This window comes from Squalius cephalus (genome assembly GCF_949319135.1).
Source record: "Squalius cephalus genome assembly, chromosome: 25".
NCBI classification, from domain to species: Eukaryota; Metazoa; Chordata; class Actinopteri; order Cypriniformes; family Leuciscidae; genus Squalius; species Squalius cephalus.
The window spans coordinates 4,977,718-5,005,219 of NC_137146.1; the positions used below are offsets into that span (position 1 = coordinate 4,977,718).

The window sequence follows — 27,502 nt, forward strand, 5'->3', positions numbered from 1 at the left end:
TTGTGCATTGGTCAAAAACCAGGAAAGGGTGTCAACTATACCTTATTTCCAGCTGGCTGTAAAAGGCAAGCATTTTAACTTTCTGATTAAAAAAAAATGTCCCAAGTGTTTCAATCCTTGAAATGTGAGCAGCTGATTAAAACAGATCTTCAGTTCTTATACCTTCAGTTTGTCACAGTACAGTCCACTTTATACTGTATGTCTGCTGACAGTCAGTAACACTCATGTTTTACCTGTACTTGGGCCTTAAAATAAATTCAAACATTTTATCGGACTCATCTGATTTTGTATTTAAACAAAGTTTTTCTAATCAGTAAACCAAACATTATTGCACATTGCAATGAAACAGAGAATTCTTGTAATCCTGCAAACACATAAAGAGTTTTATATACAGTAGATTGAGGCGTTGTGTTGTTGAGGTGTAGCTCAGACAGATTATTGATCCAGAAATTCAGTTTTTATTTTCATAGACTAAATGTAAAGAACATAACAGGATTTGAGAATAAATCCTATGAGCACAAAAATGTTCCACTGCAAGCGATTATTTACAACAATGAAAAACATTCCCTTTTCTCATCAAAAGGGCCATCAAACACCAGTGCAACAGATTCAGATTTCAGATCACGTCTCAGAGAAACCAATCAGGCCAATAATTTATGTGATTTAAAATGTCTGATTTTATAATGGGCAATTTTCTGAAATAAAGCAGCCTGATGCTTAAAATAGGCACTGTGAGATATGAACAGATATGAACATAAACAAATATGTACCCACAGCATAACACAATAAGCTTTCCACTTCACGCCATGCATATATACCACATGGCTAAATAAATAACATACTGATTGTTCAAACGATAAATCATAACTTGTGTTTTACTGAAATGTTTTTTTTTTTTTTTTTATAATTAATAATTGACATTTATTCCCCTCTCATCTGTACAAATAACAATATGCCACTTAAGTATGGCGGCAATATCAATAACAAGCAGACGTGGTGTGATATATATTAAATAGCTGATATCTACTCTACAGCGTACACAGAATCATGAGTTTTGCTTGTAAAACAAGAGTATTCCTTTGTCAACCCACTTCAGCATTGCCTTAATCAGCGATTTCCACAAAATACAAAGTACGTATGGAAGCTATATCGATTTGGTTCAAAAAATGACGCGTGCGCTACTGTATGCCAAGTTAAGCAAAAACATTTACGATAAAAAAAGGATTGAATGTGAGCAGTTGAATGTCAACACACGTGAGCATCAAATACGCAAAGTTGATGATTATATCAGTTTAAAACTTTTAAGTATGAAAGAAACAAAGTGCTCTTGTCAGACCAGTAAAAAAATAATAATCTGTACACCTCATCACCTCCTGTTCAAAAGCTGGGGGCGTTCCTTAGGGAGAGTCTCCTCATTTGTTTGATTCATTGATTCAGCGATTGACTTTCCATCCCGACAGGTTTTTCCTCTTTTTCGCCGTTCTATATAGTTATTTGTTAAATGGTAAACAGGCCGGCAGTATGACCGTGGCACAGGCCGGCCCGGCTAAAGGTTCAGCCACCTCTCCTTCCATTTCTGTCCATGAGCCTTTCTCTGGGCTGTAACAAATGGTGGATGACTTGTACGCCCCCTGCAAGAGATGTTCAGCTAGTTATTCTCACAAGATTTCATACTTCAAAATGCTTCTTTATGCATTTCATGCACAACAACAACAACAAAAAAGTCATGATTTATGTATCATGCTTCAGAACTAACGTTAAGGGAACATACGTATTGTGCATTGTGGGACTTTTTAGGGAGTGAATGGCTGCGTCCGAAATAACATACTCTCTTGAGTAGGTACTTACTTCACGATCGTTCTATAGTATGAATGTGTGTAGTATGAATGTAATCCAGATGTACTACATGCGCCATGTTGTCATTATCATGTGACCTACAGCGTCGCTTCACTGCCATTCACAAATCCTCTCCCGTGGCCTCATGGGATAGTAAAGTGTCCATCATATGCACACTTCAGAATCTCTGCAGAAGTAGTAGGTCATCTGAGTACTTTTTACCTACTCTTTTATGAGTACTGTGAATACTTCTTTTGTCACATACTGTTTATCGCCTACTTTATATATAGTAGGGAAGTATGTGATTTCGGATGCAGCCATTTTGCGATTGAAACAGCCCTTAAAATGACTCCTGAACTCGGCAGACTGAGACCCAATGTGTAATATTTATCAGAACTCTACTTGTATTACATGTGAATTATAGCTGCATGATTCTGGATAAATTGAGAATCACAATATTTTTGGTTTCAAATGGAGATCACGATTTTCCCACGACTCTGAACAGACGACTAATCAAAATAAAATGTTATTTACTAGAGGTTCTGACAAATAATTAATTGCTTCAAATGTATTTGAATTATTTAAAACGGTTTGAATGAATAATTCAATGACTCACTCATAGACTTGTTTCATTACTGGATGAATCAGCAATTTTGAACAAATCTCTTGAATGAATGATTCAATGACAAAAACATCATCAGTCACTTGTCGCCACCTAGTGGTGAACAATGTAATCGATACAATTGTTTTTGTAAAGTGCCAAGTTAATTTCAAAAGGTGATTTGCTCCGTAGACTTCCATGTTTATATACAAATCATAAACATAAATCTCAGTACTTGTGTGATAATTTGAATTATTGTAAGACAGAAATAACAATACTGCGTGGTTGAAAAGACTGTTTGTGAAGCTGTTTCATACCTAACATGATAACTGCTCTCTCTGGATCAATGGAAGTGTGAATGTATGATTTTAAGGTTTAATAGACACAGGTGAATCATGATAGTTTAGGAATTAGATTGCGCGGGTGTTTGAATCGAGATCACAATCTTTTAACGATTAATCGTGCAGCTCAAATCTGAATAATAAAAGTTTTTGTACTGAGTGTTAAAAATAATCAGAGATTTTAGGTGAAGTTGAAGTGTGTCATTTCTTCACTACTATCAATATCAGAATGGCAAAAATAGTGGTTGTTTTCAAACAGGTTTCCTGACTGAACCCGTCTGCCATTGGTCAGACAAACAGATAGCCCCACCCCCAACCTCACACCATAGGTTGAACCAGTTTTGCTATAGCAGCTTTTTCAGGGGAATCAACCTATAATCTATATCGTCTATATATCCAGCATTTAAGTGAGATGTGTTTACCATGCTCCAACTGTAGCCCCCCACCAAGTAAATACTGTCATCAAGAACAGCACATCCAGGTCCGCTGCGTCCCTCTAAGATGGGCGTTTGCAGGATATTCCACTGATCTGCTTTAGGATCATAGCATTCAACCAGCATCACATCCAGATGAGAGAATCCTACACACAGAAGAAAACAGTCAGGCGTATATGCCAAGATCTTACTTTGCAGAGGCATCTACGTGTTGCAAGCTAGGAATCTAATTGTTGAATGAAACTATATTGATCACTGTTGTGTACACAGTCAGTGCGGCCCCTGCTGCTGAGATTTGGTTTACGGCTATATAAATTACCCTTTAAGTGGTTGCCCCCAATAGCGTAGAGGCGGTCGTTCATGCCTGCGAGAGCGTGTATGGCTCGCTTAGTGTTCATGTCCTGTTTCCGAGCCCACACGTCCATCACGGGGTCGTAGCAGTACAGCCAAGACACGTATTCGCCGTTGTGAACCCCACCTGAAGCATAACACACACAATACCAGTTTCAACCTAAGGACAAGTATAAGATATTCAAAAAATTAATTCAACATGGAATCAAAATTGACTGTATTTACTTTCTAAATTAACATTCCTGGTCTTACATTGCATTGAATATATAAACTTCAGTTCATGCATTCCCTGGGAATCAAACCCATGAGCTTGGTGTTGCAAGCATAATGCTAAACTGTTTAGGCTATAGGGATGGTTCACGTTATTCTAAAGAATTTTTTTTGGTCTATTCTGAAAAAAAGTTCATTTTTGGCTAATGTACTGTACTTTTAAGTACTTTTCGCCCAATCATGTGTCATATAGAGGGGTCCAATTCTCACGATTAACTAGTTGCTTATTAGCATGCCTATTACTAGGATATTGGCTGTTTATTAGTACTTATAAAGCACACATTATTTCCTTATTCTGCATGACCATATTCCACATCCCTTAATAATTCTACCCAATACCTAAACCTAACTACTTTTCTAACTATTAATAAGCAGTAATTAGGAGTTTGTTGAGGCAAACGTCATAGTTAATAGTGAGAGTTGGACCCTTAACTAAAGTGTGACCAGAGACACTTTTCACAATCCAATTCATTCCCAATGGATAAATTACAGAGTCCTGTCCAAAAATCTTTTGCAAAGGTTTTATGCCATTTTATGTTGACTTTAAAATGCATTTAAAATAAAAGTAGCTGTTCTAGTGTTCAAAATAACATTGAACTGTGCAGTTAATAGTACAGCACGTCACTTCTAGACCTCATCCCTGTAACGACACCTGTTAGTAACGTCTCAGAAACTTTGATTCATTCACTGTTTGGATGAGGTGTATCATCAAACCTGAGATGTATATTTTCCCATTGTGCACGGCGCCTGCGTGTGCAGCCAGCGGCTGTGGAAGAGACGAAACGTAATTCCATTCGTTTGTCTCAAGGTTATAGGCTTCAACGCTAGACAGATAACCTGTCTCGTTCCTTCCCCCAACAACATACAAGTGCTTATCCAGGCAGCAAGCGAAGAAACTCGCTCTCCTGAAACAAAGACAAGATGAAAAGATCGTCTCTTAAAATCAGTCAACGTAGAGACTGTTTACAGCAAATATCCCAGTCGCAACCAAGAGTGAAAAATTCATCACAAAGGCTTAAGAAATAATTATAGCCATGTTATGAAGAGCTCTTATTATTTTATGAATAATAAGTCATGTTCAGAAGGCATCATACCTCTCCTGCATGGGCGGTAGTTGTATCCAGCTATTGAATCTTGGATCATACCGACTTACAAAGTTAGTGCTGTGTTTGCCTGCGAAGATGAAACACATATTAGTATTATTTCACAGTTACATTATAAATATTGTTTAAAATGAAATAAAAACACTGTGATTTCATAGCAATAATACACATTTAATGAATTATAAAATCAATGTCAGTGATAACACTGATTGAGCACATGATTGTTTTATTCAGCTTTTCATAGACATTAATTTATGTTTTACCATTAGGGTTCCACTGGTCTTCTCCACCCAATAAAAGCAGGAAGTTCTCCACCTCAACTACACAGTGATGGGCGCTGTTATACGGCATTACTGCAACACAGAGACTAAACACATGAGTCTAGTGCTTCGTTGGCAATGAGAAAATGATACATCTGAATAGTGAAAGGTCAAGCCAATGATATTCATTTACAGTTTACACATAATTTGATATTGTATTAAATATGTACAGGATAATGTAAAGTCAACCAATGCAGTAAACCCACTAATCCCACAAAGAAATAACACTCAAGAAACATTAAATCACTAAAATAATTAATATAATTCTATTTGGTCAGGATTTTACAAGTTTAACCATTCACTGCTATATTAAGTATATATATATATATATATATATATATATACATACACACACATATAAACACTGTTGTTGTGGAACTTAATTTGAAACTACTAGTTTTATATATCTCCATTTCAACTCATTTCAATCTTTTAGTCTATGCTGTTTCAGTTGATGCGTGAATAAAACTTCACTAGACATTATATAGCACGTCTCCCGTCCAATAATCATAATAAGCTTTGTGTTTTGTTACTAATTCTGTCCATTTTATAAGGAAATTCAAACAATAAATGCTGAGTTCAAACGGCATCGGAGTGCGAGTGAACTGATCATCTCTTTCTCTTTACTACTAGTTACAGCACGAAATAAACATGAATGAACATCTCATGTGTCATGTAATTGCTCATTCAGTATTTTAACTTTGGAAAAACATCAATAAAACAGCTTGTAAACAATGTCACGTCGCATTATATTTACCTCCGGCAAGTCATTCAGTGTCCCCAGCTCTAGAGAAGAGCATTTCGCTAAATATATGCCCTATATTTGCCTATATATTCATAATATTTTACTTAACCTGATAGTGATGTATTAATTATTTAATGTATGTTTAAATAAATCTGTCATGAAAACAAGTTATGACAGCCACAATGTAAATTACTATATTTCAACAACGAATTGGAGTAGAAACATCATTTTAGATTTAGAATTTAATGTGAAAACTGCCTTGTGTGCAATTTACATGTTTGCATATAATTTTTTTATTTGAGTGTTTGTTATTATATCTTAAAATAAATAGCAATTGAATTTAATAGTTTGGGCTCTGTTGTTAATTGTAACCTTTATTATAATATTAATGTGCAAGTCATTTTTTTCTGTAAAGCTGCTTTGAAAAGATGTGTATTGTGAAAAGCGCTATACAAATAAATGTGAATTGAATTGAATTATAGGGTTCCCTATATAGTTTACAATATTAGCTGAGATAAAAAAAAAAATGTAATGTGTGTGTGTGTGTGTGTGTGTGTGTATATACATTTTATCTAATTTTGTTTTAATGTGTATTTAATATTAATTCCGAGGAATCACGCAGATCAAAGTAGCAAAAATTGCAATATCATAAAAAATAAACAACAACAACAAAAAACACTGTATTCAATATTTAGTTTAACCTCCTGAGTTTGACAGTCAACTTTTTCTGATGGTTACGAAAAAAAAAAATTAAGCCTTATTTTACTACACTTTTCTCAATATTCTGAATAAAATGCTGTCACAACCAATCAAATAGTAGCTAACTCCTCATAGTCACAGGTTTGGGGCAGATTTCTGATATGCAGCACTATTCCTCCTTGTCTCCATCTTTTGTAATTCTCCAGCTCCTGTAAAAGTGACCCCCAGTTGAAATAGAGAGAAATGGTCTTAGGGTGACAGTCATAATGAACATGATCATGTTCACTCCATAAATCTCCGTCCGGTGCCCGTGCAGCGTAAATCAGTCGTACGCTAAGAGCCACCTGTCTGCCTCCATCATTCATTTCCACTGTCACATCTCCGCTGCCTGATGGATCACAGTTGCTGTAAAATTAGACAGCCTTGAATCGCGCCTTTTTTCCGATTGGCCTCTTCTACCGCAATCTAACTGGAGTCTGACGCACAGAGGCCTTTCCATTGAGAACGGATTCAGACTGACTCCGTCCCACGAGGGGAACCTCCCGACTGTCTCGCTGCACACAAAACCTGATTGACAGAGATCGAACTGTCAGGGAGAGAATTATTTGGCTTCTCAGGCGTCTAGATCCATGCAAGGCTTTTGTGGCCAGCTGACATTTACTGCTGCAGACGTGACACACACATTCAATGATTCAAATGATCAAGAGGTCACAGTCTAGGCTTTGGTATTGATCTTACAGCCTGATCTACACAGGTGCAGATGCATCATAATGCTAAACTGACTGATAAGAAGCCTGCACACAGTGAAGACATATGATATTGACTTTTAAAGGAACAAACCTCCTGAAATTCAGCTCAAAAGGTCTTTGTTTTTCAGTCTTTTAACACAGAGACAGTCTGAGGTTAAACTGAAACATCTGAGGTAAAGTTTAAGACAGTGTATTGAGTAAATCTCACAAAGCCTGTCAGGAGCATGTCTGTGTCATATTTCACTCCAAAATCAAAAGGAAAAAAAAAAGATTTTTTATTTTTAGGACCATATATATATATATATGGTCATATCTGTCATCATATCATATGGTCATATATATATATCTCCTTTATATATATAACTGATATGATTTCAGTTTGGGAATTCATAGTATGTAAGTATTTATTCATCATGTTTATTTTACTGCTTTTAATTTCTGCGGATTAAAAAAAATTATACAGTAAAAAAAACAACTATTACAGTAATATAAATTCAATGAATCATAATAAAATAAATAAAGGTAAAATAGAAAAGTGCTTACTTGTCATGAAAACGTATCAATGTAAATATATATATATATATAAAAAAAATCAAATCAATCATTTAATAAATAAATAAAATTATATATATATTATTCGATATAATAACATATATGCTATAATATACTATATATAATATATAGAATTCAGTTTCTGAATTCATTGTAGTAATGTAAGCATTTATTAATAATGTGTATTGAACTGCTTTTAATTTATGCTGCTTTAAATATAAAACTGCAAAAATAAATAAAATACAAACAAATATAATGAGAATCATTGAGATTAATAGAAATGAACAAAAGAAAAGTAAAATGGAAAAGTGCTTATGAAAATAAGTTCACCATGCAAAAAAAAAAAAAAAAAAAAATCTCAATGGCTATGAAAAAGTCTTTATTTCTTAATGCAAAAAAAAAAAAATAATTTCTTCATTTGTTTACTTCATGTTGAGTTTTGCATCCTCTGGTTTTGACCATAGCACACTGAGTGCACAAGGTGGCAGTCTCAGCACACAGCAGAAAGCCAGAGAAGCAGAGAGGTGCAGCCAGTCATGAGAACCATCCTAAATAGTGCTGATGAAGGTTTTAATCAGTCCCTGTTCCCCCCCTTTTGGGTTTCGGCTCATTGCAAAGTTATGATTGAATGTTAATAACCTGCACACCCCAAACGACATCAAGGGGCTGCTGGTGTGTTCACAGGATGATTTTGCAGTTTGGTCGCTCCGCCTGGCCATGGGCCATTTAAGACTCGACGTCTGAGGCAGAAATAAAGGACATTACACTATGACCTTATGAGTGTAAGTTATATAGATCCAGATGTAATTCATTAATGAATGTTATGCATGCTGCCAAAAGCTTACAAGCAGGTTTCGGAGCGTAAGGTGTCTTTGTAGGTCTCACACCTCAGCGACGCAGTGATTGGATGACTGAACGCAATCTTAGCCATAAAACAAAATGACTGCACGTCCGTTTATGTCCTTGTTTTTCCTCGGTAAGGAACAGACACTATAGAATCCTTTTAATTAAATCATAATACATTGTGTCTTGGCTCATTGCTAAATTACAAAAACGAACTTACTTTGCATCTTATATTGAGCTAGATAGAAGTAATTTAGGATTATAATCCATTTATGTGTTTTAAAAAGAGCTATAAAACTGGATTTACAAAGAGTTTCGACTAGCCATGTTTATCTCCAAACACATGTCCTGCTATATTTTAAAAGAGCAAACTCCAGGCATTTGCTATCCCAAAAGCTTGCCATACACATAACAGTGTAACTGACACAAGTGCAGACAGCAACTGACTGACTGAACTATAGTTCAGAGAGTTCATTTGTTCAATAATACACAGTTTTAACTACCCGACTAACAGCTAGCACTAGGGCTAACAGCTAGCCGCAGTAATCTCAAGCAATAGTACTTTTGACTCTGATGCATTATATCAACTAACAATTTGTTTCAAGGAAAATATGCAAATGCATAGGAAAGAAAAATCACCAAGAAGATCTCTTTATTGCCTCAATTGTTTCTCGTAGACAGCAATGAAATTACATTTAGAGCAAATGAGACCTGTCTCCAGCTTCTCACCTGAGAAAAAGAGCCTTGTAATCTCCTCTAGATTTCAGAAGAGATCACAACAATGTCTCAAACTGTGCTCAGATTTGCTAATGTCTGCAATCAAAAGTCAGAGATCTCAATATGAACTCAAACACTTAAGTGTCTTAAAGGGATACTCCACCCAAAAAGGAAATTCTGTCTTTGTTTACTCTTCCACATAATGTTTCAAACCTGTATGCATTTGTTTCTCCTGCAGAACGCAAAAGATGATATTTTTAAGAACGTTGGGAAATAATAGATCTTCATTATATAGACAAATGAAAACAACAACACTGACACATTTCATAAAATATCTTTTTATGTTCCACAGAACAAGACAAACATGGAACGACATGAATAAATTAAGACAGAATTTTCATTTTTGGTTGGAGTACCCCTTTAATTGTTTCTTTTAGACTGAAATTAAATTAAAAGAAGTGCAAATAGAAACTTTTGTTTTTGTCTCCTGATCATGTGCAACATGATCTCATTAAATTCTTCTAAAACTAAATTATCTGAGCTATGCCACCGTTTATTTACACCACTCTACTACATGTCAACCACTGCCTCTTTTGTGTCTTTCTCTGGTATTAGGAGAAACATCTGAGACAAAGTTGAGACTTAAACGAGACAACACTCTATTATGACATAATTTTTCATGATTACTCAAGATTCCGACACATTTGATCTCTGCTGTTGTCATTTAAATCCTTCTAAGAATTCTGGTTCTAATTCGTCATGCCAAAACACACAACAAACCACTGGCAGTACGCAAACCGCTCCTGTTCCTTCCCTGCTGCTCGCGAAGACAAATGCACTTACGAGAACGTTTGCCCTAATAAAGCAGTTCAATAAGAATACGTGTCATCTTCTGATGATGAATCTTCCCGAGATCATTAGATTAAAATTAATCTTGCCGGCACGCTTATGCGAAAAGACAGAAAAAAACACACACACAAGTGAATCCAGGCGTTCCAGCTCCACAATGGTGTGAAGGCAGTCATGCTCTGATTAAAAAGTTACATTAAAAGTGATAGTGATACATCATTACCTCCTGCATCTCAGGAAGCTCTCGCTCTATTCTGCTCTGCGATGAAGCACAACCCAACGCAGGCAGGGTTCTTCCTGTGGAAGAGAAAAGATCTATGCTAGCAAGACAAGAGCATGCACTCACTTGTGAGGATCTTCCATGTCTTCTTTTCGTCGTCGTAGTACTGAACCAGATTACTAGGGAGGCGGTCTGGACCCGGAGGCAGGCCCCCAACCAACAGGAGCATCCGTTTGTTTGAGCGAATCCTGTGTTACAGAGGGACGGGGAAACCGATTCATTAGCAATTCTGTCATTAGCTGTTATTAGTGCAGAGCAATTACATATTGAATGAGATGCCACAGCAAGGTAAAAGCGTGTACAAACACAGCAAGCCGAGCAGAGAACATGGGAAAATATTAGCGCTGAATGACTCTATCACCACCGTCAAATGAACGGAAAAAAAGAAAACAGAAATGATTTTTATTGATTCGTTCATTTTAAGTTGTAGAATCAATTAGGCTCACTGTGATGATGCATCTCTATAAGGATTTGTAATCTGCGATGTTGATTTAAGTGACTCGTGTAAAACTCAATCTAATGATTTTTCATTATAAGTCTCATTTAAAATTGCAAAACCATGAACATAAGCACAAATAAATCGGTTTGGTCACATTTTCACAGGTGCGTATGTTTATGTATAGTTATTTGCTTTAAATGCTATCCCTAAATGCCCCAAAAACTGTTAGACCTGGAATATTGACAACTGTGGTTGTGATTGAAGGTCTTGACATTATATTATGTGCTCTTATCCTATTGGCCAAAGTCTTGCATGTGACTACTGTCTGTCATCGACTTATCCAAATCACTGCTGCTTGCTTAGATCCTAAATATGCATCCATCCATCCATTCAGTCAATCAATAATTTAATTAAACAAATCAACTAATGTCGAATCAATACTAAAAATTTTGGCTGCACATTACTATTATCAGTTTAGAGACCTTGCAGTTAGCCTCTTAGATTGAATAAGTGCTTAAAAGTCTGGGTGTTCAATATTTACAATCCCTGTCAGCTCTATTAGATTGAGCCTGGGATGTAAATGGACAACTCTAGCTTTTGACAAACTACACAGTCTTCAACACTAGTTTCATCATCAGGATGCTTCAACAGAGTCATTCACTGATTTCATCTCATTCAAGTTCATGGATGATGCTCAGCAATTGATATTAACACAGGTGAGGAGAGCTGATACACAATGAAGAGATGAGTGATTGCCAAATAATAACAATCAAACATCTAATTTTGTTAGCAAATCCATATTTACATACATATCAGGCCCCTTTGACTTTATAACCGTCTTAATTCCTGATTCCAAAGTTAAAAAAGAGACATTTAAAATGAGAATCTCATTGCAAACAATCTCTTACTCTCTCATATTCTCCAACAACTGATTCCAGTTTATTCCACGGTCACCTATTCCTGCTAATTATCCCATCTGCAGACTGCAATAATGTCTGCAGTATGCAAGCTTGCAACAGTGCTGAAATTAATCAACCCTGAAACAGCACTATGAGGAATAGAATGAGGATCTCACAGATAAGGCAAAGCGTGGAAACTCTGTGAACAAATATGGATCAGATATTCCGACAAAAGATTGCAAATCTAATCTAATTCAATTCACAAGTTAGCTATGCAGCACGTAAGAATGTATGAGATCTTTGCTAAAAAAAAGATTGATCTGTTTACAGACACCTGTCACACAAGCCTAGTATCAGGGCATGATCACGTGCACAGTGTGTTGCTCTCTACATTTACATACTCATGTCTGACATACACAACCTGACAAACTTGACTTTTCTTGACTTTATGACAAAACTGTGAAAATAAAATACATTTTCTTACTGTATGCAGTTTTATTTAATTTTTTGAAATTTTAATGGATTTTTAAAATAAAAACACTATTCTGTACACAAAGAGCATGACAAGTATATGTTAAGAGCATGCAGAAGATCCTACCTGCTGGCTGTGGTCTGTCTGCAGTGCTGTCTGAAGGGCATCAGGTGGTAGTTCATGGCATCCATGAGCAGTTTCTGGCACACCTGATCATTCCTCATAAAGTCCACCGACTGCACCCTCTCCACCAGCTCCGGGGCCGGGATGAGGGCGAAACGCAGGCGCTTCATCAGGTCAGGAGCGTAGTGCATCCTGGTCTCCCTGTCGTGCTCCAACCACAGCACGGACATCTGAAAGAGCGCCAGCTCCGACTCCACGGGCGGAGGCAGGGCGTCCAGCATGGCGCACATCTCCTCAAAGTTCAAGAGAAGCACGTCCTCGACCAGGTACTTGTTGGCGAGCTTCTTGGTCTCGTCCAGCCCGTGCAGAGCTGCGATCTTGCAGATCTGCTTGTAGTTTTGCACCGAGATCTGGTCGTTGAGGAACTGCACGCTGAGTTTGGTGATCTGGGGGATGTTGAGGATCTTGCTGACGGAGAGCACCTCCTCCACCGTGTCCAGGGAGAGGGTGACGTTGGCCGTGTAGAGGTACTCCAGCACCAGCCGCAGACCGATGGAGGAGCAGCCCTGGAGCACCAGGTTGTTGATGCTGGAGCGTGGGCTGGGCAGGAGCTTGTCGTCGGGGGAGGAGGACGGGGTGCCGCTGCTGCCTTGGTCCTTCGCCGCAAGCCCGTCTTCTCTGCTCAGCATGTGTGTGGAGAACAGGGACCTGAAGTACTGCGAGCAGGATGCCAGCACGGCTTTGTGGCAGTGGAACTGCTGTCCCTGCGCCATGAGAGTCACATCGCAGAAGAGCTGCTTTCTCCACAGCAGGTTGAGACCGTGCAGCAGAGTGTCGCTGTGAGTCGGGTCAAACGTGGAGGTTCGGTCACCCGATCTGGACATGACTTCGGGGCTGCGCACACCTCCTGCGAGTAAACAATGCCATTGGTGCACTACACTGCATCAGACGGTTTTATAAAAGCATATGCATTCTGAAAGTATATCTCATTCATGCATGCATGCATGCAAAGTTGGATTTGTGCATCTCAACAGTATATAATGCATGCAAGCGAGTGCATCAGCTGCTTTAAAACAAGCACATGCATTAAAAACCACATGAATAGTTGCATACCCATCTATATGTCTCATGCATGCGTTCGTGAGCACGTCAAATCCAATGGTCGTTGAAACAAACTGTGCTGGGTTGTTGAAAAGCAAAGCCCACGATGTAGCCTCCAAACTGCCCGCTATCTGTTATCCGGCCACGCAAACACACACCCCCTTACAAGACATAAATGCATGCACGCATTCCCCCCGATATGCGATACAAAAGCAATTAGTTTGTCTCCCGCAACATCAGCATCACCACCATAGATGTGCGGTTGCGCATCGCTTTGGTCGGCAACAACACAATGCAATCGCTCCGTTCAACAACACACGCGGTATTTATCACCCAATCTGAGACAGAACACCAGAAGAAACGGCAACTTTCAGCCCGTGGAAAATTTACGCACAGTGCGCACCCGTGCTGAATGCTAGTAGTAGGTATCCAAAAACTTACCTGACTTAAAGAAAAGTAAAGCTGTGGCTCCTTCTGTGCACTTTCTTTGTTCAGTCCTGTTGGAAAAGTCTATAATCGATGGATCAGAATCCTAACCATTGATCCCCGCTCATTCAAGCTCATTGATCATTTATGTTTCCTCTGAATTAACAAGAAGAAGAAGTGTGTGTGAGTGTGAGAGGAGCTGTGTGCTTTCTGCAAGAGAAGAAGAAGAAGAAGAAGAAGAAATATACGTGTGACAAATTATGCTACCAAGAAACAACACATCATTATCCTTGGGCCTGGGGCTCAGTGAGTCGTAACGAGAGTAATAGGAAATCCACGGTCGGGGAGAGAAACGGACGCGCATGGCCGGTGGAGAGAGACCGCGCAGGGGTATGGATGCTGGAGAGACTCGCAAAATTATGGCTCAAGGCTATTGTAAAAACTGTCGAGCGTAAATGACTGCGATTTCAAACATCTATCTATGGAAAAAGAGGAGAGGAGAAAAGGCGAGTCTTTCCTCTCTTTCTCTCTGCGTTATGGAGAGAACCGTCAAGTTTTAGTGCGCATTGCTAATTAGTCAATTTCTCTGTTCCTTCACAGCCCGACGCCTCTGCTGCTGAGCTGAAACTGCTAATTTCTGGGACCAGCCTTTTTTTTGGGCTCTGAACGGGGGATGGATGAATGGCTTGTCTCGCACAAATGACAAAAAGCCCCCCTCTGCCTTAATCTCCATCGCCAAAATAACCCCATCTTTTTCTCCTTTTGCTTAGTCCTTCAAAAGAACGAACAAGGGACTTTGGGCAAACTTGTCTTGTGGTCTTGAGTGAGCATCATGAACATGACATGGAATGCAAATCAATGTATGTCTTAAAATGTAATGCTGGTGAATTATATATATATATATATATATATATATATATATATATATATATATATATATATATATATATATATATATATATATAGTGTCTAATGAGCCAAATAAATTCATAGCTCTATAGTTGTCCATTATTTTAAACAGCTTTTTAAACACTGTCAAGTCTGGAAGGGGAAAACCTTCAAAAAAATGCCTTGACTTCTTTCAATTTCATATTCATAAGACACTAAACATCTTTAAGTAAGGTATATACAGTAGAGAGCATCACTATTTTTTGGGGAAAAAATATTGATACACTTGTATGGTCACTGTACATTGCAATGCATCTCTGTTCACTAAAATAAGGACCTTTGAATAGGGGTTTCTCCAGGTTAAATAGAGGCACCATCGTTTTATATTCATCCAAGTGTCTTGGTCAAACAACAGGCAACCGTGTGCGTAGCCACTGAAACAGTCGGCAGAAAAAGCAGATAGCAGGTAACTAAATCTTCATATTATAAAATAATATAGTTGCTTGACATGCAAGACGGATTTATAATGGTACATATAGCCATCTGGAAAACAGCATCAAGCTTACAAAGCCATTAAAAGAAAAGGTTTGAGATAAAGCATATGGATCAAGTGAAGGATTAAACTTTTTTTGTTTCCATTTTTTTGTTGTTGTTTCGGCATCATGACTAGATATAGCACTTCCTGTGCTCCTAATGAAAGTTTTACTGCTGATGCATTACTCATACGTCCTCATGCGTTCTTTGATAGTTCTCCTCACACACTGTGCCTTTCAGTGCAGTGAAACTCTTAGTTAATAGAATAATCTAAAAAAGCAAAATAGCAAAAATACACTTCATAGAGAAATGCATAAAAAGGTAGATTGCTGTTAGCTGTTCTCCACTAACCATATTGAATATAAACATGAACTGTATCATATTTGAAGTATTTTGGACGATTTTATTTCCATTTGCAAGTTGCAACCAAATTGCATGCTTTTAATTTGTATTATTTACCAGACCTAAACACTATTTAATTTTCAAACTGTTCACTAATAAAGTGAGATGTGAAGTGGTATGAGTGTGGTCTTGATTAAGCACATATTCTTGATCTATGCACGGTATTCATGAGATTCGTCTGTGATACGTCTGTGATCATGTGATGCATTGGTAACATCTTGTTGCATTAGATGCCCGTTGGCCCACATATACACTATATTTCAGCTTTGCATTATATTCAATCCTAGAAACCATACTCACTTCAGTCTTTTGACTGCAATTGTCAAATTGACAGCAACTTTGACAGCAACTGTCTCAATTGTCATCACGTGACAGCTGGTGGTATCTGTTGTGAACAGAATAAGGAAAATCATGAATTGTATTTTTCTGAAAAAGAAAAGGAATAATGTCTACACATTATTAGTTTACTGGCATTCTGGCCATTTACCTAAAAAATATCTTTACAGCTTTAAAGGGTTAGTTCACCCAAAAATGACAATTCTGTCAGTAATTACTCACCCTCATGTTGTTCCAACCCCGTAAGACCTTCGTTCATCTTCGGAACACAAATTAAGATATTTTTGATGAAATCTGACAGCTGGATCACTCCTCCATAGGCTTCTAAGGGACTGAAACTTGCTGGCCCAGAAAAGTTATCAAAGAGATCGTTAATATAGTCCAAGTGACTCCAGTGGCTCAATCTTAAGTTTATCAAGCGACGAGAATACTTTTTGTGCGCAAAAACAAAACAAAAATAACGTCTTTATTCCACTATTCATTTCCTTCTCTCTGGGCCTCGAGTTGGTTTACGTAGTGTTTTTGCGCAGCGCATCTGTGTTACACGTCACCACGTAGGCTCACTATTGGCCGACGCTGGTCATGTGTGTAATGCCTGTGATGTACAACACTGACGCGCTGTGCAAAAACACTATGTGAACCAACTCGAGGCCCAGAGAGAAGGAAATGAATAGTGGAATAAAGACAAAGTCGTTATTTTTGTTTTGTTTTTGTATAGTCACTTGGACTATATTAACAATCTCTTTGATAACTTTTCTGGGCCAGCAAGTTTCAGTCCCTTAGAAGCCTATGGAGGAGTGATCCAACTGTCAGATTTCATCAAAAATATCTTAATTTGTGTTCCGAAGATGAACGAATGTCTTACGGGGTTGAAACAACATGAGGGTGAGTAATTACTGACAGAATTTTCATTTTTGGGTGAACTAACCCTTTAAAGGGGCTATAATATGTAGAATTCAGAATTGCTTGTTATTAGCGACACCATTGGCCGTTAAGTGAACTGCAGTGCACTACAAGAGACTGAATGTGATTCATGGCTCGATTAACTCACGGTAAAGTTCCTTTTCTTTCTTTGCTGTGATATACTGTTTGTGAACACCGCTGTGATATACTGTTTGTGAACACCGCCGTCCACGCTACTGAGTCCGCCCTTTAGATGACCTTAATATGTAGCCTAAATATGTGCTGTGCGCTTTCCTCTATAACAAAATAAACATACAACAAAAATTACTGCGGTGAGAAAACAGCAGTTAAGAAAGCATCTGATCATTGCGATGTGAATACACCAGCTCTGCAACTCACCGGCATCATCGAGAGATTACGTAATTAAAATTACACTGTTATGATAGTTTGATTCTAAAGTACATCTGAGACTACTAGATCTGGCTATGTGAGACTATGGTTTGAATTAATCCTTTTCCTTGCATGACACATGGACATTACAGTACAGAATGACTCTTAAGCATTATCCTGAACATTGTATAAAATTTAATGTGTAATAGAACGGAAGAAAGGCTCTCGCGAGCGCGTGTAAACGTCACATTCTTTTGATTTTCCCGGCAAAACCGGCCCGAGTCCTTCACGGAAATATCAGTCAGGCTTTCATAGAGAAACTAGGAAGTAGGGGAAGGTCTCGTTTTTTAATTTCGTTACAAACTGTTCAAACATTGGCAATAAAAAAGCGATTAAAACATAAAAATGCTTACATAGCCCCTTTAAAAATAACAACAACATAGTGTGTTTTATAAAGATCTAATATTCTACTGCAGCATTCATTAAATGTCCTGGAAGAACAAACTATAATATTCCTCAACAGAGATATTAAAAATCTTTGCGTTTTTACGTATGTCACTGATGTAGCTACTAAAGATCAGAAAGACAGCAGTACCATTTGATGCTATGCCATAAAATGAATGCATGTTGTGTTCAGCGATTAGACATTAGTCCATTTCAGAATATAATATGAGGTAAAGGAATATTTGAAAAAAATACAAAACATACAATATATCAAGTCATGCAGCATTGCAATGTATATGCCCAATTAGTCAAACATATGTACTGTTTGTTAGCAGGTAAGATTAACGCTTCTAAATCTTCATATTATAGCATAGTTGCTTGACATGCAAGACAGATTTATAATGGTACATTGCCATCTGGAAAGCAGCATCAAGCTTACAAAGCCATTAAAAGAAAAGGTTTGAGATAAAGCATATGGATCAAGTGAAGAATTAAACTTTTGTTTCTTTTTTTGGTGGGCTTTCGACACCATAAATGGCTTGATATAGCGCTTCATGTGCTCTTAATGACAGTTTTACTGCTGTCCTCATGCCTTCTCTGATCACTCTCCTTACACTACTTAAAGTGAATGAATTCATTAAAATAACTATTCACAACATCAACCTTTAAAAAAATAAACAGGTTCATTATCGTCAGATTGTTAACTGTTTAACATTATATAGATAAATCTCAGGTAGATGGCTTACTGAGAGATTTGTGACACTAATACTATTAGTATTAATTATTAAAAGTATTAACACTATTAGGTATTAATCTCAGATTGCTTATAAATTGATACAAATTTATATAGAGCGCATCAATTAACTTTCACTTGCATGTGCAGTGATACCCAGTGTTATTTTAGGGTATGTTTACACAATAACTTTGTACTAAAAATGGAAACATTTTTTTCTTTGGATTTTTCGCGCACGTTGTCAAAACGATCCTGCTCACACACATCCGCGATAACAACTTGAAACGCTGTGTTATGCTGCCTGGCCAGTAGATGGCGATGTCACTTTCTAAAGAAACACTATATGTGCTTATAGACTGAACATGTATTGCACATGCGCATAACGTCGCTGTTTTCACAAATGTGCGTTTTTGTAGTTTATTGTAATATTTGTTGTAATCATCACTACATTCACAACTTGTAATAATTTTTATTCACAACTTGTTTCTGCCTAAAAGAATACATGATGTTAGCTAACTACATGATTTATATTATTTTAGATATGTACATTTCTGACTTACGGAAATTACTTGGACACAGTCACCTCAGTCACAGATTTAATTGTAATGTAGAAACATGCATTTTCAGTAAAGCTGCTTTGAAACAATATGTATTGTGAAAAGTGCTATACAAATAAATGTGAATTTAATTGAATTTAATAGTTTACACGGAGACGATAACGAGATCGCTTTCAAAAACTTTCTTAAAAGTTTGAGTTTTCAGCAAGCGGCAACATTCTAATCTGAAAAATGAAGCCTACCCGGAAGTGCGAAAAACTGCAATACATCGAAAATCCGCTAGGGGAAGATCCCAAAAGGGAGCAAATGTCCATAGCCCCCATGTTAAAATGTCCGTTTTCACAGCATAAATTCATGTTTTTACAGGTTGGTCCCATGGACTTTTATTGTATTTTTCGATAGGTTCCGAGTGCCTGACAACGGTGAGGGGAGCGAATTTTTTTCTAACTCGTTAGTTTAGATCGTATTTAGATATAAAGTATGAGCTTGATTGACAGCTGATAACGAGCATAGGCATATAGGATAACGAGCATATTCCGAGTGGAATTCCTGAAATTTGATGTGTCGGCCATGATCGGACACAACACATCATACCACCTCTGTATCCTTTCTTAACATTTGTATTGAAATATCGCACATAAAATGGGTTGCTCTGCTATAAGATTTTCTAAGATGGCGCCGCCCATACCCCCCATAAACGGCCTCAAAACCGTTCTTCAGAAAGTCTATGGGTGACGTCACAGACGCTTTGTCCATATTTTTTACAGTCTATGGTTTTCAGGCCCCCAAAATGCTGTTGTCGTGTAAATGAGCGGCCAAAACGCATAAAGTTTTCAGTTTTCAGTTGAAAAAATGGTGTCGTGTAAATGGCTCCTTAGTTATTGATATACACATAAGTCTGATAAAATAGCACACAACAGCTCAACAAAATGCATGATTTGAGGAATCACATTCACAAATGTTACAGGTTGAGTTACGTACTGAAGGTTGTGGTTCATGGCTGAAGAAACTAAAAAACTAAAAATATACAGACTTGCAGCACTCAAACAATCAATCTCATCCTGGAAGAGCATTTGGTGGAAAGCAGGGAAGTAATTAAGGTTTATGAAGTGAAAATTTACAACAAACATTAAGTGATAGCTTGAACGTAGATCTGCCCTTTGGTTTTCACCATTTTAGTGACGGATTATTTGAAGTACCTGGGATTACAATGACAGTTTTCCTCACTCCTCCTCAGTGAAGAGTCTGTGCTCGTGACTTGAAGAGACCAAGCGGCTCAATTGATATGACATCAGCTAATTCTCTGTTGACTTGTTATACAGGCTGAGATGGCCGTGTTTGAATCTTTAAGCTCTGTACTGCTACAAGGCTCTCCGGGGGCCGGTGGACTTTAGACTGGGGGCACTTCGCCTGTGCCACGTTACGGAGGGGTGTTGAGCGAGCCTCGTCACGTTAGAAGTGGAATCTGTGGGCTAATTAAACCCTCCGAGACCGCGAAACGCAGACCAGATTTACAACTCTCGCCATAACTGTTAAACCAACTCCTATTTATCGCTCAAATTACAGACACTGCACCCATGAGTGGACCGCAGGCCAGACGTCAGTGGAACTGGGTTTTATGTCACACTCAGGATGAAGGTGCGTGTACTGTATGTGTGATGTTCAAAGCGTGGAGAACAATTTTTCAATCAAGATATGGATACAAAAATCTGACTATAGTTGCTTGGCAGAGACTGTTGAAATACTTGCCAGTCATTTGCTTTTAAGGTTAAAATCCCAATATATTTATTTTAAAAAAAAATTATTGAGAAAGACTTTGACAGACAGATAGAGAGATAGACAGATAGATAGATAGATAGATAGATAGAACGATAGATGGATAGACAGAATGATAGATAGATAGATAGATATATAGATAGACAGAATGATAGATAGATGATAGACAGACCGACCAATAGATACATAGACAGACAGACAGACAGACAGATAGACAGACAGACAGACAGATAGACAGACAGACAGACAGACAGACAGACAGATAGATAGATAGATAGATAGATAGATAGATAGATAGATAGATAGATACATAGACAGACAGATAGATAGACAGACAGACAGACATACAGACAGACAGACAGATAGATAGATAGACAGACATACAGACAGACAGATAGATAGATAGATAGATAGATAGATAGATAGATACATAGACAGACAGATAGATAGACAGACAGACAGATAGATAGACAGACAGACAGACATACAGACAGACAGATAGATAGATAGATACATAGACAGACAGACATACATACAGACAGACAGACAGATACATAGACAGACATACAGACAGACAGACAGACAGACAGATAGATAGATAGATAGATACATAGACAGACAGACATACATACATACAGACAGACAGACAGATACATAGACAGACATACAGACAGACAGACAGACAGACAGATAGATAGATAGATAGATACATAGACAGACAGACAGACAGACAGACAGACAGACAGACAGACAGACAGATAGATAGATAGATAGATAGATAGATAGATAGATAGATAGATAGATAGATAGATAGATAGAACATTTCGAGTAAATTCCTCTTCCTGTTATTCCAATTCAAATTATAATTCAATTGATTGTGGGATCTGATCAATTAAATACAATTATAACTCATGAAGTGAAAGAGCCAATTCTTTAATTTTACATTTTGTTAAATACTGTTATCCTACATGCATATACAGTACAGCACATGTCAATGTTGTCTATAACCAATCGAAATAAGGCTCCTAGAAACACAACTGAGAATGATGATAGATTAATGATGCTAAAATTGAAGGTTGCGAGTGCAATCCCAATCATGATGCATTAATTACATTTTTTTTTTTAAATGCATTTTTTCATTTGCATTCTTTGCATTTACAATATGCATTTGTGCTTTCTGAGAATTGATCCAGTGACCTTGGTTTTGCACTACTATAGGTGAGCTACAAGAACATGATTTTGGTTGGTTTGGGGGTGGGGGTGGGGTGACGACTAAAATACTAAAAATCATAACAGCACATCAAGGCATGACTTAAAAAATGCTCTCTTAATGCATAAAGAACGGTATATTATCAACGTACCTTCAGCAAATTCATGCGCTCGCTGCAAACACACATTGTTAACACAAAAAGAAAGCCAATCTAAAACAATCTATCGAAAGAAACAAGGCTGAATGGGTCCAAGCGAAGGGAAAGTTTGAGGTTGAAACTCTTCCAGGCATATTTCCTCTGCCTGGCTGCAGAGGAGAGAGTATGCTAAGATAGAAAGTATTATTTTCCTAAATGGAAGGTGTCAGATGGTCACGCTGAGGTGATCGGCTGTTCGAGATCACTGCTTCCCATCTGCAATTTGTGACGTGTGAAAGATTCAGCCCAAATGTGCTCACAAACTGGAAATCCACAGCACTTTTTCTTATCGGTGCCAAGCAAGATAACCAGCTGCTTTACAGATCAGGGAACATATCATATTAATATCATGGAGTGTTGTGATATCATCTTGTTTGTAAAAAATATTTTTGTTAACTAAGTGTGGTGGGATGGCAACCTCTGAAAGTGGCTTTTTTATTTATTTATTTTTTATTAAATCTAATTTTCGCACAAAGTATGTGAAAAGCTTTTGCATATTAGGCCACTGGCTGGAACAGGAATTATTTTGTTTAAATAAATGGAACACTGCAAATTTATTTACTACGGCTTTTGCGTTTCGTTATCATTACTAGATGATAAAATTGTACGCTCGTGTGGAATTACATGCCTTCATTGTTGAAATGCCCCTCTAAATACGAGGTCAAAGGAACCCCATTCATGGCTTTAATGGTAACGAACACGATCAAGGCATGCATTAGATGACACCTCACCACTCATGATGTTAATAAATTAAAGCTAATCTTGTTAGCGTAGCACTGGGAGCAGTGCTTATGAGGTTTTGCATCACTGCAATTAACAAATTACTTCCACTATCAATAACAAATCTGTATCTACACCATGTTCTTGTATTGTTTTCCTCTGTATGGTGACATCTTTAGCTTTATGAAATGTTATAATGTGAGCAGCTAAGCTGTTTTACATCATATTTTAAAAACAAAGTCAAATTATTAGAAAGTGTCCCACTTTACCAGTATACAGACTTCATACTGTATACTAAACCATATAAAATAGCAGTCTAGACTAGTTAGCTAGTTAGGCTAGAATGGATTTTTTGTTTTGCCTGTTTGTTTTATCTAACAGGCATAGATATCATACAGATGTCACCATTTGAGACATCATTCATGTCCCAATCACAGTGTGGATGACGGTTTATGCTATTTGTGGAGTTTATTATTTAGGGTTAGGAGATTTTCAGATCACTAACTCTATGAAAAATAGGAATAGTGATACTTGCCTTAGCCTTAAACACTAATTACAAAACTTAGTTGTTCTCTGTGGACTGTTTCCCACGAAAAAGCACTACAGAAGAAAAAAATAGGTTTAATATATAAATACTTTTAATATATGTTAATTAAAAAAATCCCCCAAATAATAATGTTTAAAGTTATAATTATAAAATTATAATTAGATATAATAAAGTTAAAATAATACATTTAATAAATAGAATACATTTAATAAAAGTAATATAGGTTTTTAATAAACTATCATTCTATTTATTTCACTAAACCAGGATTATTAGCGTTAACAACAGCTAAAACTAAAATCATAAAAATATTTTTTATTACTTGAAATAAGATAAACATTAACTGAATATATATATGTATGTATATTTATTTATTATATATTATTATATATTTTTTATTACTTGAAATAAGATGCAAATTAACTGAAAAAAATATAAAATATTATATATTATATATATATATATATAGATAGATAGATAGATAGATAGATAGATAAATATATATATATATATATATATATATATATATATATATATATATATATATATATATATATTAGGGCTGTCAAACGATTAATCACGATTAATCGCATCCAAAATAAAAGTTTGTTTTTACATAATATATGTGTGTGTACGGTGTATAATTATTTTCTATATATAAATACACACATGCATGTATTAAGAAATATTTGCATGTATATACTGTGTATATATATTTATATTATATATAATTTATATTATATATAAATATTTTATATATAAATAACACATTTTTCTTAAATATATATGCATGTGTGTGTATTTATATATAGAAAATAATTATACTCCATACACACACATATATTATGTAAACACAAACTTTTATTTTGGATACGATTAATCGCGATTAATCGTTTGACAGCCCTAATATATATATATATATATATATATATATATATATATATAAATATTTAAAATTTTTGTTTACTTTAAGTTGAAGTACTAAAATAACTCAAACTCAAAACAACTTCACATAAAATATCATTGATACTAATATAACACTGCTTCTAGAATCTATGACAGATCATTGTATAATTGCTGTGATATGCTAATACGTGGTGTATATCCAGTAATTGTATCAGGTTGATCTCTGAGGAACATACTGAGACTGCGGCCCACAGGGGTGTTGATTAGGTGTGGAAGTTAGGCGCGCTGTGTCTCCATCACATATGGGGTTCTAATGGGCGACTCCCAGTCCAGGTGGGCCCTGGTGTTTAGAGACCTGCAGACGATCACTCATGACAAAGAAAACAGCAGAAGAAGAGAGAGAGAGAACGAGAGGGAGGTATCAGGGTAGTGGGGTGTACCTTAGGGAGCAGCTGGGCAGCTAGGACAGAGGCATGATGGGATACTGGAGGAACACTGGCATGTGTGTGTGTGTGCCACTAGCGGGTAGCCACCCTCAGGGTTGGCAGCGGCGAAGGATCCGTGTGCGCTGGAGCGGCCGTGGACGCAGTGGCGCGATCACCTGGGGAAGGTAAAGCCAGCGGAGCACAGCTGATGCTTATTTCTGGGGAGAACTGGGAGATTTTATTCATTAAAGCGGCGCCCAAACACTCTCAGCCTTAAAAAATATATAGAAAAAAATTTAACAAAGAAAACCACATGGGAATTGGAAGTATGAAAAGAATCAGATGCTAAATGATTATAAGAATATGTGATTTGAGGTTGATCATGTGAGTTTATCTTACATGCTTTTCAGTTGCATATGAAACACAAGCAGAACTCATTTCTGTATAATTGATTCACAAAAACATTCGGTAACACTTTGCAATAAGGTTCATTAGTTAACTACCTTAGTGAACAATACTTATACAGCAATTATTGATCTTAGTTAATATTAATTTCAACATTTACTAATACATTATTAAAATCAAAAGTTGTATTTGTTAACATTAGTTAATGCACTGTGAACTAACATGAACAAACAATGAACAGCTGGATTTTTATTAACTAACATTAACAAATATGAATAAATACTGTAATAAATGTATTGCTCATTGTTAGTTTATACATTAACTAATGTTAACTAATGAACCTTATTGAATATGAATAAATACTGTAACAAATGTTCATGTTAGTTATTAAATACATTAACTAATGAACCTTATTTTAAAGTCTTACCAAACATTCTTATGTAAAATGCAGCATTCAACATGAAAATATTTGCAAAAATGTTTTTTTTACCAATGTGTTTTAGCAATTAAATTTAGCATAGACGTATAAATGCACACTCAGACATATATATTATTTATATTATTAATCAATAATCATTTGTATATTTAATATTATTTAATATATACTACTGTTCAAAAGGTCAGGGTCAGTAAGATTTTTTTTTCTGAAATAAATTAATACTTAATACAAGGATGCATTAAGTTGATCAAATGAGAGATTAAATGAAAGATTAAATAAATATGTTATTTTAATTTGTAATAATGTAATAGTATAAAAAGTATATACTGTACCTGTTTTTAGTGTACACAAACACACATACTGGTCATCCTTAGCTATAACACAACCCTTATTCCATCTAAAGAAGCATCATCGCCCTCCTTTTGCTAATCTTACACCAACATTCGCAGTCTTTAATTTCTCTCCGCTCTTTTGTTCTGACGCCAGCGGTTCCCCTTTTGAAAATGTGCTTTCTGTCTAATATGGTCAGCGCCACACAATTACTCCCTCCAGTGAAAAGTGAAACAAACGCAGGGCATGCAGAGCATTTTGCATTATCTGCGCTCCTTGGATAGTCTAACAATAATAACTGTAAGACAACGTCAAGCCGAGGCTGCCAAGCTCAGCTAGCACTTATTGGAACTTCAGAAATGAAGTTTGAGGTGAAATGGAGTGCTAAAAACAGTCAAATTCAGGAATTATGCCATATTGTTATGCATTTTTAGAAAAATATGAATACATATATATATATATATATATATATATAATGTACAGGGCGGACTTCTAAGGGAAACCCTAGTAAATTGTATTCTGCACTACCAAAACGTTGATCTTGTGACATTCACATCTGAATTTAGAGGATTTTCAGATGTAATCATGTGTGTGAATGATGCAAAACATAGAATATATATATATATACACTCACCTAAAGGATTATTAGGAACACCTGTTCAATTTCTCATTAATGCAATTATCTAATCAACCAATCACATGGCAGTTGCTTCAATGCATTTAGGGGTGTGGTCCTGGTCAAGACAATCTCCTGAACTCCAAACTGAATGTCAGAATGGGAAAGAAAGGTGATTTAAGCAATTTTGAGCGTGGCATGGTTGTTGGTGCCAGACGGGCCGGTCTGAGTATTTCACAATCTGCTCAGTTACTGGGATTTTCACGCACAACCATTTCTAGGGTTTACAAAGAATGGTGTGAAAAGGGAAAAACATCCAGTATGCGGCAGTCCTGTGGGCGAAAATGCCTTGTTGATGCTAGAGGTCAGAGGAGAATGGGCCGACTGATTCAAGCTGATAGAAGAGCAACTTTGACTGAAATAACCACTCGTTACAACCGAGGTATTCAGCAAAGCATTTGTGAAGCCACAACACGCACAACCTTGAGGCGGATGGGCTACAACAGCAGAAGACCCCACCGGGTACCACTCATATCCACTACAAATAGGAAAAAGAGGCTACAATTTGCACGAGCTCATCAAAATTGGACAGTTGAAG

General features: G+C 36.7%; 1 protein-coding gene across 3 annotated transcripts in view; it reads right to left on the reverse strand.

Moving 5' to 3' along the window:
* Window positions 1-385: 385 nt before the first annotated feature.
* The window catches only part of klhl14 (kelch-like family member 14), a 28,984-nt gene continuing 1,867 nt past the window's right edge, over window positions 386-27,502 (reverse strand). The window contains exons 1-10 of one of the 3 annotated variants that reach the window (XM_079863459.1): window positions 14,166-14,933; window positions 13,737-13,855; window positions 12,627-13,530; window positions 10,757-10,878; window positions 5,200-5,289; window positions 4,928-5,006; window positions 4,548-4,738; window positions 3,532-3,690; window positions 3,201-3,358; window positions 386-1,631 (exon numbers count right to left, since the gene is read on the reverse strand). In XM_079863459.1, the coding sequence (XP_079719585.1) occupies window positions 1,491-1,631; window positions 3,201-3,358; window positions 3,532-3,690; window positions 4,548-4,738; window positions 4,928-5,006; window positions 5,200-5,289; window positions 10,757-10,878; window positions 12,627-13,530; window positions 13,737-13,740 (1,848 nt within the window). In that variant the 5' untranslated portion in view covers window positions 13,741-13,855; window positions 14,166-14,933 and the 3' untranslated portion in view covers window positions 386-1,490. Of the gene's footprint in view, window positions 1,632-3,200; window positions 3,359-3,531; window positions 3,691-4,547; window positions 4,739-4,927; window positions 5,007-5,199; window positions 5,290-10,756; window positions 10,879-12,626; window positions 13,531-13,736; window positions 13,856-14,165; window positions 14,934-25,129; window positions 25,291-27,502 lie in introns of those variants that run through there. The other 2 variants (XM_079863461.1, XM_079863460.1) reach the window with 2 other exon arrangements.